General features: G+C 40.0%; 1 protein-coding gene across 3 annotated transcripts in view; it reads right to left on the bottom strand.

Annotated features, from left to right (window-relative positions):
* RBBP8 (RB binding protein 8, endonuclease) overlaps nucleotides 1–10,868 on the bottom strand; it is a 40,327-nt gene extending 29,459 nt beyond the window's left edge. Inside the window, exons 1-3 of one of the 3 annotated variants that reach the window (XM_015619495.3) lie at nucleotides 10,754–10,868; nucleotides 9,107–9,155; nucleotides 1,605–1,825 (exon numbers count right to left, since the gene is read on the bottom strand). In XM_015619495.3, coding sequence (XP_015474981.1) covers nucleotides 1,605–1,716 — 112 coding nt within the window. In that variant the 5' untranslated portion in view covers nucleotides 1,717–1,825; nucleotides 9,107–9,155; nucleotides 10,754–10,868. Of the gene's footprint in view, nucleotides 1–1,604; nucleotides 1,826–4,463; nucleotides 4,700–4,774; nucleotides 4,862–9,106; nucleotides 9,156–10,753 lie in introns of those variants that run through there. The other 2 variants (XM_015619496.2, XM_015619494.3) reach the window with 2 other exon arrangements.
* Nucleotides 10,869–12,828: the final 1,960 nt, after the last annotated feature.

Genomic DNA, 12,828 nt, shown 5'->3' with positions numbered 1-12,828 from the left:
CATGGAAGACCTAATTTTACCTAACACAGTGTGGGACATACTGACAAAGGGCTAGGCATGAAAAAGACTGCCTGGTGGCAAAATTACCTGGCCACACCCTGCATGCATGCTAAAGAGTACCTTGCTTGCAGAAAGAAAACCCAAACTTGAAAATCACGTGCTGCACACCCCAAGAAACTAGAGAAAGGGTCACTTAACATAAGTTTCTACACTAGAGCTCTTCGTTTGTTAAGTTTTTGTTGTTCAGACATGCCATAGATTGTCAGATCCCATTCTGTCAGTACTTCCGCATATATCTGTGGTTGACATCACACCCACTCCAAAAGAACCATCGACAATTAAAAAAATAATTATTAAAAAAGTTAATTTTTTTTTGTTTTGGAACACAATATAAAATTGTAGTTCATATGTTAATGTAAAGAAATCCTACTGCCTGCTATCATTTTCTGTCCATTTGCCATACTGGTATATGCTTTTTGGTTGCTTGTTTAGTCTGCTTTTTTTTAATAATCAACAACAAAGTTTGTTGCTGATTATTGCAGTTGACAGCTGCAAATTATTGCATCAAGACTTTAAGTAGCAGGCATGTAACATCTATTAATTATAAAACAATCCCTAAGAGTTTTTGAAAGCAAGAAGTGATGGTATAACTGGGCCAAAATGGAGACTTGAAGCAGGTCTTGAGGCTGGTGGAAACAAGCAAGGCCACTCAAATGGTCTGGGTAAAGATCCACTTGCATGACTAAAGCTCTTAAATCACAAAAACTCACCCACTTTTACTCTAGCCTAATAAAAAAAAAATACTATTTCATACATAAGGATATACTTGTTAGAAGATACAATCTAATACTGTTTTAATTCCATCCAAAAGAATGGATCATGTGACTTTAGATTAGCAGAACAAAATGTTAACTTATTTTGTGTTTTTAACAAAAAACCCTCATGAATACTCCTTGTAAAACAATATTACAGTAACAATACATATGGTGCAATAATTCATCTTTTCTGAATTACTGAAGAATGAACAGACACTAACAGCCAATCTGTAGTAAAATTGTTACTACAAGTCACATAATGTAAGAATTATCGTATTATAAAAACATTATAAATTTTGCTGAGAAAAATTAGAACGCTAAAATCTGAAGAAACAATTTTCACTTCAGTAACATTAATCTGCACTGTGATTTTGCACAAGTTAGGGGAAATAAACAATGCAAGTAATTTTAATGTATCTGAACCAACTAAAGCCAAAAGCAAAAGGAAATACTCCATTGAATAACATGGTTTGGAAATTTGAATCATAATCCATTAAAGATAAAGTAACACAAATATTTTGCACGCAAGCAGAGATTCCATGTACCATTGTGCTGCTTTTTCTTCACTGACCTAGCAAATAATTTATATGTGTTGATAGTTTAATTCTGTTAAACAAGGCTGAGGTGGTCAAACTCTAAGGATCATTTGTAATCATTAGGTCCAACTTTCTGCATAACTTAAAACATTAAAAATCTATTTAGTTCCATGCAGAGTATTTTGGTTCAAAGTTTTCCTGTAACTGACAAACACCAACTTTCACCTGACAAACGCAACCTTCAATGATTTACCTTGAACTTCTTTATCATGGCATTCTTTCAGTTTGCACCACACTTCTTTGAAGATATCTCCTGCAGGTTCTGCAGAACTAGGGCTTCCACAGCTTCCTCCAGATGCATTCATCTTGCTTATTTCTGCTCCCAGCCTCTTTGACTTGAAGAACTGGCTCACTCTCAAACTTTATATTTTAAATTACATAGCTATGAAACTGTTTCCGAAGAGAAGTGTAGATCTGTAACAACAGAATGATAACACTGACATTTGAATTTATCAGAACATAACTTGTAGCCATGAATTAAATGAAAAGTTTGCTGTCTATGCTTGTTGAGGATATATATTTATATACTTTAATACTGACAGTCACACAAAGTTTGGACAATGCTATGTATTTTGCTGTAGGTAATTACAAATTAACAGAATTTTCCTCCCCTTATAAAGCTATCAACTCAAAATTTGATTAAAATACCTAGGAGTCTGTATTTTTTCTAATCTAAAGATACAGTTATACAGAATTCCTGTTTTCCAAAACAAGCCATCATGGCAAAATCTGGCTGCCAGCAAAAGCATTTGTCAAAAGTTTTATCAGAGATGGATTTGTCTACATACATTCTTTATATAAACTTGGATTCAAATTACACCCTTTTGCAAGGAAAAGCTCACATCCCTTTGAAATCTTCATAATTCTATATTAAAATTATTCTAATTCCCTGATGAAAAAAAAATAAATTGGAGGGTATCTGCAAAAATCTGTAGATCTCCAAAACATTAATATTTGAGAGGACCTATCAAAGTCAGATAGCCCTGTCTTAGAAGCTTGACTGCCTGCAAAATTTAGGATAATTTTACACATAATTCTCACTTGTTTTGAAGGATTTCTTACAGAGATTATGCCCTCAGGCAAACTATGGGGGAAGCATGGTACTCAGATCTGGCTCTGAGCCAAGATAAGATCCAATTCTACTGGCACTGGGTGTCCAATATTGAAATACTACTGTAATCTCTGTCCTTCCATTCCCTCTGTGTGAAACTGGACATTCTAAGTTTTCCCCATTTTTATGCAGTCAATTATAAACAAACACCCTTGAAAAGGGACTGTCATTACCAGGTGAACATAGCTATCTCTATGACTTTGTAATATGAAATGCAGTAAGAAAAAAAAAAAAAGCTAGGTATTTTGTACTATCCCTAAATTAGCAACTTCAGCAAGCAAACCACCATGCCTATACTGCTAAATGGAAGAAACAATTTGCTCTCAAACTTTTGAGGTATAAGTTACAGTTCAGATGATACAAGATTTATGATTAGTCAAGAAGCTGCATTTCCTGTCTTGAGAGCCTTCAAACAACTCAGAGTATCTGAATGCAGCTACTGGTTTAACTGCTCCCTCAGATTCACCACAATAAAATGTCCAGTCCAGTGGTCAGTAATCAAGTGTAGGGCCTGGAGGCTTTGGTTCCACTCTCCTGTCTCATCTCTCTGTGCACTGTTTTAAATCACCTTTTTTTCAGTCTGGCTATCTTTACAATGGAATAAAAATAATGGAAAAAAAAATTATTCTCAACAGAAACACTTGAACTGTATGTTTTCTATAGCATAACGATACTTGAACGCTACAATAATACAACCAGCAGCTCCACGTTTGTTTTAACCTGCTCTGTCCACAGCAAATTCGGTGCCTATTTCAGGATATGGCTATATGTTAGCAAATGCTGTCTTCAGAGAAAACCTTAATAGAAAATAAAATTACCATTTGAAATTAGCAATGCCTACAAGTCTTCAACAGAAGCTGAGCAGTAATTTGCTTGCATCACTGCAGCTGAAATGCCCCACTTTGTGTGCAGCCACATTAAGCCATCTTAGAACACTGTGGAACCAGCTGTCTAATGACATTAGGTATGGCTTTTAAATTCTTGCTTTGCACCTTCAACAGATGTTTCAGGATCAAGCTTTTTCTCTATCAAGGACTAGGACAGTGAAAACCACACGCTTGCTTTCACTTACTGTTTCAGATTTAAGTATGTCAGATGACTCATTTCCATGGAAAAGTCATCTGACTCTAGACAGTAAACGCGTCTGTAGTGTTTGTTTTGGTTTTTTTTCCCCCAAGATAACCGCAAGAAGGAAAAAAAAATGCACAAAACCCGCTCAGAGTTTCTGCAAATTATTAGTACACCAACCGACTACAAATAGGAAAAAGGAGCAAGGCATTTTCCCAAACTTCATCTGCTTCAGGGTCCAAAAAAGATACGTAGCTTCCTACATGTGTTCAACCGCCCTTAAAATACAGGACCCGTAAGAAGTATACAAGTCGAGCCTTTGACAGGTCTGGGCAGCTGCACAGGTGTTAAAGTGATGGCTTAGTCTCCAGCCCTAAGAAAGTGCTTTCCAGTCCTTAGGGGAAAAAAACCGCCGGAGCTGAATGTACGGACACTTGCAGGCAGGGACAGAGCTGGAAGCTGCTTGGGGGTGGGGGTGGAAGCACCGTGCCAGCCCCTCTCCCGGATGTCCTGCTTTGCTGCTATCCCGCCGACTGCCGCTTTCATAGAACCACCAGAAAGTGTCCATTTCCCTCTTCTTCCACAAACCAACTCCCTCCGGCACCGGAAAGCTTCCCACGGCTCCATCAATGATTGCCTCCAGGAATCCATCAGCACCGATAAACGCGCCGAGGCCACTTATCGGTGTTGATACCTTTCCGCCGGGGACACGCCGCCCCTTCGGGACTCTGGGGAGCACACCAGGGGATTCGGGGTGCCTTGATCCCCATCAAAACCCACCGGCTGCTCCTACAAACTCAGCTCTCCTGTACTTCCCGGCGGTGAACTTTGCTCTCCTTTCCCTCTTGCACGAACACCGCACAGAAAACTCACTCGAAAGACACGCCGGGATGCTCTGGGAAATCCTGCCATGACCAACACCTGGGAGCTTCCCGCCAGGCTTGGGTCACGCCCCACAGCCGGGACGCCAGAGGAGCGGTATGGCATGTCCCACACGCCGCTTCTCCCGAGCGTCCCAAACGGAAAGAACGGGGCTCCTTCGGGCAGGCGGGGCAGTGCCTGAGGAGCGCCCGGCGGGGACCCGGGGCCAGAGGGGCCGTGGCGGGCCCGTCCCCGGGGCGGAGCGGGGGCGGCGCGCTCGCGGTCGCTCCCCGGCGGAGGATGAGGAGAGCGCGCGCCGTTACCTGGTTGGCTCCCGGCGGCTCCGCGCGCCAGCGGCGGGAAAAATGGAAAAGCTGCAGTGAGCGCCTTCCCTTGCCCGGGGGGGCGGGGCGCGGGCAGCTCTCGCGAGGTTTCCGTGCTGCTCTCGCGAGGGTGCGGAAACATGAGGGTCTGACACCCCACCCTCCCCACCCGCCTGGGCGGCTGCCGGGGGTTCAGGTGGAGGGGGTGACACGGTCACAGGATCAGGATTAGCTGGGTTAGAAAAGACCGCTGAGAGAGTCCTGCCTTCGACCAAGCACCACCATGTCAACTAGACCACAGCACTAAGTGCAACGTCCTGTCTTTCCTTAAACGCTTCCAGGGAGGGTGACTCAGCCACTTCCCTGGACAATCCATTCCAATGTCTAATCACCCCTTCTGTGAAGACACTCTTCCTGATGTCCAACCTAAACCTCCTTTGTAGCAACCTGAGGCCGCTTCTTTTTGCCCTGTCGCTTGTTGGCTGGGAGAAGAGGCTGATCCCCAGCTGAGTACAGCGTCCTTTCTGATGGTTGTCAAGAGCAATAAAGTCACTCCTGAGCCTCCTCTAGGCTAAACACTGCTAGTTCCCTGAGGAGCGCTTCATGGAACACATGTTCCAGATCCTTTACCAGCTTTGCTGCCCTTCTCTGTACATGCTCCAGCACCTCAATGTCCTTCCTGAATTGAGGGGCCCAAACCTCACAGCCTCACCAGTGCCGAGTACAGGATCCTGCTGGCCTCACTATTTCTGACACAGATAAGGATGCCATTGGCCTTGGCCGCCTGGGCATACTGCTGCCTTGTGTTTGTTCATCGAGGTCACCAGGTGTTGTCTCAGCCCTCTCCTCTGGCCCAGTACTCGGGGTTTTGACAGAGAGCTGCCAAAGGAAAGCCAGGGGGATAAGCCAGGGCCTGGCTGGTGCCACAGTTCGGTGTGACAGCAGGCACAGAACACTCTGGAAAAGCAAGGGTGTGTGCGAGAGCTTACATTGAAACAAATGCTGCCCCTGCCTTCCTGGAAGAAGTTCTTGCTGCTTTAGATGTAGGCAGGATCATCGGGGTGTACAACTGTGCCAGAAGTGGCCTTGCCTTTAAGGCTATGCTGTTAAATCTTTCTGTGCCCCAGGATTTGTAATCTGGCTTCTGGGGCTTACACACAAAAGTACATGGGGAGGCTTCCCCCCACCTTCTTGGTTTTAACAGTTTCCATGGCTTGTTATTTTACCATACCACAAAGCAGTCTAGACATATTTTTGTGTTTTATGTGAATATGGAAACCAGTAGGCACATATAATTAGTACAGTATAAGGCTGCTGAACTTTTTTGTCACTTCTCAATATTATTTTTTTTTGCCCAAATTGCAGATCTATGTTCCTTCATTCATTGGGACCAGCCCTGCTGTCTGCAATTAGATAAACCCCTTGATTTTAGGTAGCTCTTAGTGATGAAATAGAAACAAAACACAGTTTTTCACTGTTACTGTTCTGCCTTCACATGATTCCACTGGACTGTTTTGATACATACAGGAACTCTTGCAGAGGCAGCTCGGTGGCGTGACTAGAAGATATAATAGTGATCAGTTTGGAAGGGACAGTGCTGCAAACATATACTTTCTAGATTGTTAACAGCAATATTTCAAAAGTTGAGTGTTCAAGTATTTCATAATTGTTAGTAGCTGTTCCATCTAATTCTTTTTACATTACTCAGATCATTCAGGTCTCAAGGAAACATCATAAATAAGAAAGTACAGCACAAATAAAACTGGATCTGAAATACTATATCAACCTTTTTGAGGTATTTTGAAATACTGTCAGACAGGAGATGACACATTAGTCAAGCTTCAAATCTGTTTGAAAAGATTGAAAATTTTCTTGGTTTCCCATCAAGTACGTACCATGAATTCTGAAGTATTTAGAAAAATCTTGTACTTAACTTTTCTGCTCATTCCTCATCATTGTTTAACTACTTATTTTTCAACTTAAATAAAATGAAAATGTTGTTCAGGAACTCAGCAGCATATTACTTATTGTAAGATCAAATAGTAAGTTTGATCCGTTATCAGATCAGTAGACATATGGGGGAACTAAAATTAGCTAGTGTTTTGGAAGAAGCTGTCATGTCGTGATAGGTTGTGATTGACTCTCCAGTCTTATTAAATAATGCTTGTTGGCAGCTTCTCATTCTACTTTTGAAACTTTTGTAATCTTAAAGTTTGTGATGTAGGCGAGCAATCATTTCCTCATGTTAGGAGAAGCAGATGTCTTAAATCTACGCACAGATCTGATAAGTAGCAATAAAATAACCCTCTTGCTGATTGATCAGATACTTTACCATAAACTGTACCTTTCTTACTATTTATAGGAAGCATTCTGGCAAATAATTATGTCATCCCTTTTATTTCCCAATAAACTCTGAACTGTTTGTTTTCATATTCTCTTGTGTTGATCTTTACAGCAATATAAATCCACTGACTTCTACAGTGTTATCCTTATCTACTCCACAGTGAGTGAAAACGGATTAACACTAACGGTTGAACTTTACTTTTATCTCCCTTCCAGATTTATTTGATTTTATGTACTCCGTAATCACATAGTTGGCCACTGAATAGATTCCTGGGTCATTGAACATGCTAGAAAACTACTGGAGACTCTGATACTCCACATTCACACACGGGGTGTCTTAAGATGACTAGTCTAACTGGAACTGCATCTCATTCACCTCGTAAGAGTAAACACACACACCTAGACAATAAAACTGTGGGAAAAATGCTTCACCGTTACTGTGCTTGAACAGATATGAAACTTCCTGTGGTGTCATGGCTTGTGTCCAGATTTCAAAATAACCCTTGCTGTGGCACATTGAACTAGGTGACACAACACTTACCCATGAACAATTCTGCAAAAAGGGAGTCTTATTTTATCATATCCCATTTTAGACCTGGACAGTCTGAAATGTTTAATCCTATAACAGTATGTGGAGCTGTCGATTTTCAGTTACAGTTTAGTGGCAATGCCTTTCTTTTTGATGACTGGACTATTTACCAGCAAATCAGCTAATAACGGAAGTTTTATTGTATTACTTATTTTATTTACGATTACTTATTATTGTATTTCAGTTATTACTGAAATTCTATTGTAAGAGTTGTTGCAATGTTGCAGAGCAAATAAAATTAAAAACAGCCTTTAACTTTATTTCACTGCATATGCATACAGAGTAAGGCTAAAATATATTAGCAGAAAGCTTACTTTTTTTTGTTTCTATTACTTTAAGTTTGGATGTAAAGATTAAATTTGAATGACAATGGGAAGTAAAATTTAAATATTTTATTTGCTTTATGCACAAAGGTAAGTGCTTAATTCTTTGCATATATATATGTGTGTGTATATTTGTGTGTGTGTGTGTGTCTATGTATAAAATAAAATAGTGAGGTCCTTATGTATTTGCATCATATTTAATAGATCACACGTATGTATACATGGCCAGTGTGTTCACAAACTCCTCTACCTGCAGATCTGCAACTGAAATATAAATATATTGTTTAATTCTCCAGTCACGTTCATTTAATGTACTTTATGTTGCAATTGCCAATGAAGACATCAAAGGAGCCAAACTTCAGATGCAACAAATAAGATTAAGTGGCACAGTTCAGCTGCTACCTAAATGGGATTTGAACTGGAAGTGTAAGAACTGGAAGTGCTCTGAGTAGCATGATTTCTTACATCTGGGAGGGCACACAGATAACAGACACCACGCTGTCTGTCACAGGTGGTTGCTTTCTCTGTAAAAATAGGGAGGAGCCACTCTATCACCCCACTAGCTGAATTTGATTCTTCTCAAGCTGCTTGCGTAGCCACATTTGAAAGTGAGCCAAGATCAAATTTCCTGATGCCCGTAACACTGTTCATTTTAAGGAACCCTCTTCTTTGAAGTGCTTTCACTGCTCCTCATCTATAGTCAGAAACTGCCAGGGCTTATTCAACTCAAACTCTCAGGTCTCTTAGAAAGTCTTGATGGAGGGGGGAAAAACATTTAAAAAAGCAATATGAGGGATGCTGTTGAAGGACCCCACTACAGTGTTCCTGGTCTTCAAGCTCTACGCAGCAGCACCTGTTTGTGTTAGTTGCATATGGAAATGTTTTGCTGATATTGATGTTTCTCAGGGTAACATGACCAGTTTGGGTAGTTATGCATATTTATTTCAGCCTTGGAAGGCTGAAGTAAAAGTTAACAGATCTGCGCAAAAAATCATGCCACCTATCTTTTACTGTAGTGAACAACATCAATTCAGGGACAGAAAAGAAACAGCAGATAAGAAGTAATAGTTTACTTACCATTTAGGAAAAAGGAATCCCCAAATAATAGTCCCTGCACTTCCAGCCCCTAAAAAAAAAAGGCAGCTGAGGAAAACCCAAATAAAACAGAACACATAAACCCAAGAGAGGATGGCAAGCAGCATTTTGAAAAAGTGATTTATTTCCTTTGAATTTTAAATATATTCAACATGTTCTGTGTTAAAATCCTATAGCTTTAGAAATCAAAGCTCTCTTGTAGCATTTTATAGGCTCTACACAGAGTTCTTGTGAAAACCATACAGTTCAGCCAGCTGTAATTTTTCTTTGGAGAATGGTTTATCCCTTTGCAAGTTTTCCTTACATATTTGATAGCAGAATCAACTGAGAATATAAGAAAATTAAACATTTTTTCTTGATGAATATATCAGCTTCTGGGAGACTACAAAATTTTCCTATGTTCTTTTCTGTTTATCCACACTTGGAAGAAAAATTTTACACATACATACAGTGCTGCTAATGAGAAGGTGATTTCAATTCATTGATTTTTTAAAAGAGACTCAGGAGGCCTTTTTCTTGGCACTCTACAAAAGAATAATATTAATTTTACCTAGAAATAGCTGGCAGTAAACATAATTGAAGCTTCCTGTTGTGTGAATACCATAAAGTCTTACATAATCCAGTATAGATATTTTGTATCTAGTGGTTTGTATCCACTGATTCTGATACGGGTTTTTTTCACAGCACAAAAGAAAATGGTAATTGTTTTGCTTAAAGTTAGACAAAATCAAGAATGGCCGGGAGACAGAAGTAGCTATGTGAGGGTTTTTAAAAATGTAGATACACAGATATTGAAAAGATTCACATTTACTTATGTTAAAGAGTTATTTTGTCCTAACAGGCATGACAAAACCTGTCTTCATTCCTTTCTATTCAGCTCAGCAAGTAGTTCTGTTCTCCAGTAGTTAATCAGTTACCAGATTCCACAGCTTTTGTTTTTACACTGTTTAATTTTTCTTATTTGACACAGAACCTGTGAATGGATTCAGCTGCAGATACAGGTACAACTTTCAGGTCAGCCTGCTCTTTATGACTAGCACTGCTTTTTATTGCCATTACTACCACCATTACTCATTTTAAATAGGTAAATTTCTAAAAAGTATGTAGAAAGAAAGCAGTAAGAATGACAAATAAGTTTCCTATCTTACCATGAAATAAGTAAATCTAAGCTTAAGTAGCTCATTCTATAAAATTGAACAATTAAAAAAGTCTGGTAAGAATTAGTAACCACACATCATACTGTAATGACATTATGGCTTTTCACAACACTGCTGTTATCTGACAGGGATTATGAAAACACTGCATAAAAGAGAAGACCAATAAGCAATACCTAAGTGAACTGCTCAAAATACCAAGTCATTGGCTGTGGAGTTTCTATCTCTCACTCCCGTGCTAGGTTCATTGAACTGTCTCTGCAGTAAATACTCTGCAGACAGAGCAGATGATGTTGAGCTGCACACAGAAGGCTCAAACAGCTACAGTTACCAAAATCCTGTCAACAATTGCCATAGAGACTGGCAGTACTCAGACACATTAAGGAGATAGCCACTGTACTACTTCAAGCATCAGAGAAATTTTTTGCTTAAGGTTATCTTAAATTAATTTTAAAGAAAGATTTTCAAAACTCACCCTTCTGTTTGAATTGTGAAAAGTTCTGTTCTTGGTCGGGGTGATAAATATTTACTATTGACTTCCCCTCCAGCTATAAACCTCAAGTGTAAGTGAGATGAGGAAGCCACTGTGGACCACACTAGAGAATGCCGAGAGGAGATCTGCTGCACCTAAGATATATACAATGTGCAATGGATAACCTAATATGCCTTTCATTTAACTGGCTGGGCAGGTTTCTGCATTCTGGAGAGCATGGAATCATACCAGAATTTGTTGGCATAACAGGCCCGTCAGACCGGTTCCCAGGGCACCCAGGAACCTGCCCAACCAGTCTGCATCAAAGGCTGGCCCAACATGCTGCAGCTCAGCTCGGCTGGGGAGGCTTCTACGCCGCGAATTATTCACGCCTCTGTCAACTCCCAACATACTACTCAGAGAGAATGATGTAGCCTCCAGCAAAATAATTTACCGAGGGGTGGGGGAATGATACATCCTTGTGAAGTGTAGCAAGATCTTATTGTTATAAATTTTGTTTCATTTTATATGCAGATGAACTGGGCTAGAGGTCTGCCCAGAATAAGTGCTAAGAGAAACAGAGAAGAAAATGCCTTTTTTTTACAATGCTAACTGTGCAGACTTATTATGATGGAGTAACACCAAATCTTTACAGTGATAAATTAAAACCCCCCAAAATTATACACTAATTCAGATTTATTTCCAGTGCAAAGTATATTTGCTGTGTGCATAGGATTCAGCATATCTTTATTACCACACAAGAGGCAGCACATGGGAGCTTGCACGTGGAATATCCATCTTGTGACTTTGGTGGAGCCCTAGGTCTGTGCAAGCTGACTTTGAATTACTACACAGCCTACTTCAAGGTGAAACAGGTCAGAGAACACGACACATATCGGCCATGCTTCCATAACTGTGAGGAACTACAGCAGTTGCCCTGCTACAATAGCACATGGGCTGCAATGGCAGCTGCGCTGCTTCTTGTTCATGGCTGTGGGGCAAGAATACTTGCACAGCAGTCTTGCATATTGCTTAGTTATTCAGGCTGTAGGCAGAGATCAGCATATGCCCCAAGAGAAGCCTGCATCTGTGTAAACTTATTACTCTTTATTTTTTTCCCAGATACAAATATAGGCCATAATTTTCAGATCTTCTGCTGTGATTGTCAGAGCTGTTGAGTAAAATCAGTAAGAGTTTTAATTAACACTTCTGCAAAAGTAACCATGGGTACATATACAAACATTCTGCTAAACCTGTGCTTAGTTTTGTTTAGGCACCTAAAATTTAAACACTTTGGCTTGAAAAAGTTTGCTATATTGAATGTTGTCAAAGGCTGTGAGTAACTGTAGAAAGCTGTGTTTGTTCATAAAATGATCCCACAGTGATGTTTGTAATTTTTTAGATCGTCTTTTCTTACTTACCAATTTTAATAATACTTACTAGACAACCTAGTAAGGAAGATACCACCAAATTCAAGCAGTGTTGTGTAGCATAGACAGTGTTTTCACCATTGACCTGAATATGAAAGACAAGCTGATATTTGAATATACTCAGATGATTTTACTACAGGAAAGTAACCATTCCTATAAAACTGTATCTTATGACTGTCTTGAAAGACAGGCTCTTTTCTGAAGAAAAGAGCTATTTCAGCTAACTGGGCTGAAATGCCAGATGTGTGATGTTTCTGCTTGCAGTCACACCACCTTAGGCTATGATTGCATACAGCTAAGCAGGGCTGGGCTGGGTCAGTACTTGGATAAGGGATTTACAGAAAGTCTGCTGCAGGAAGTGGTTTTGGTGATTCAGGAGGCTATACTAAATAATGGGCTATACTGAATAATCAGGCATCACTGCCAAATGTGATGGAGAAATTGGATTCTGGGAATGTCCCAGTCTTGGTGCCATATTAAATGTAAGTTTTTTAAGACTCCAAAGCCCTTTCCACAAGCACTTAATCTTAAACTGGAAATCCCTATCCAATGTGAATGTACCGTGTCTACCTAGGATTTGGTTTTATGAGTGTTGCATAATTGGATAAACTGTGTAACTGATTAACACAAGTAAATTACCACCCAAAA

The sequence above is a fragment of the Parus major genome, chromosome 2 (genome assembly GCF_001522545.3).
Source record: "Parus major isolate Abel chromosome 2, Parus_major1.1, whole genome shotgun sequence".
Taxonomy (NCBI): domain Eukaryota; kingdom Metazoa; phylum Chordata; class Aves; order Passeriformes; family Paridae; genus Parus; species Parus major.
Note: the sequence above shows the minus strand (reverse complement) of the source record. Positions and strands in the feature narration are given on the sequence as shown.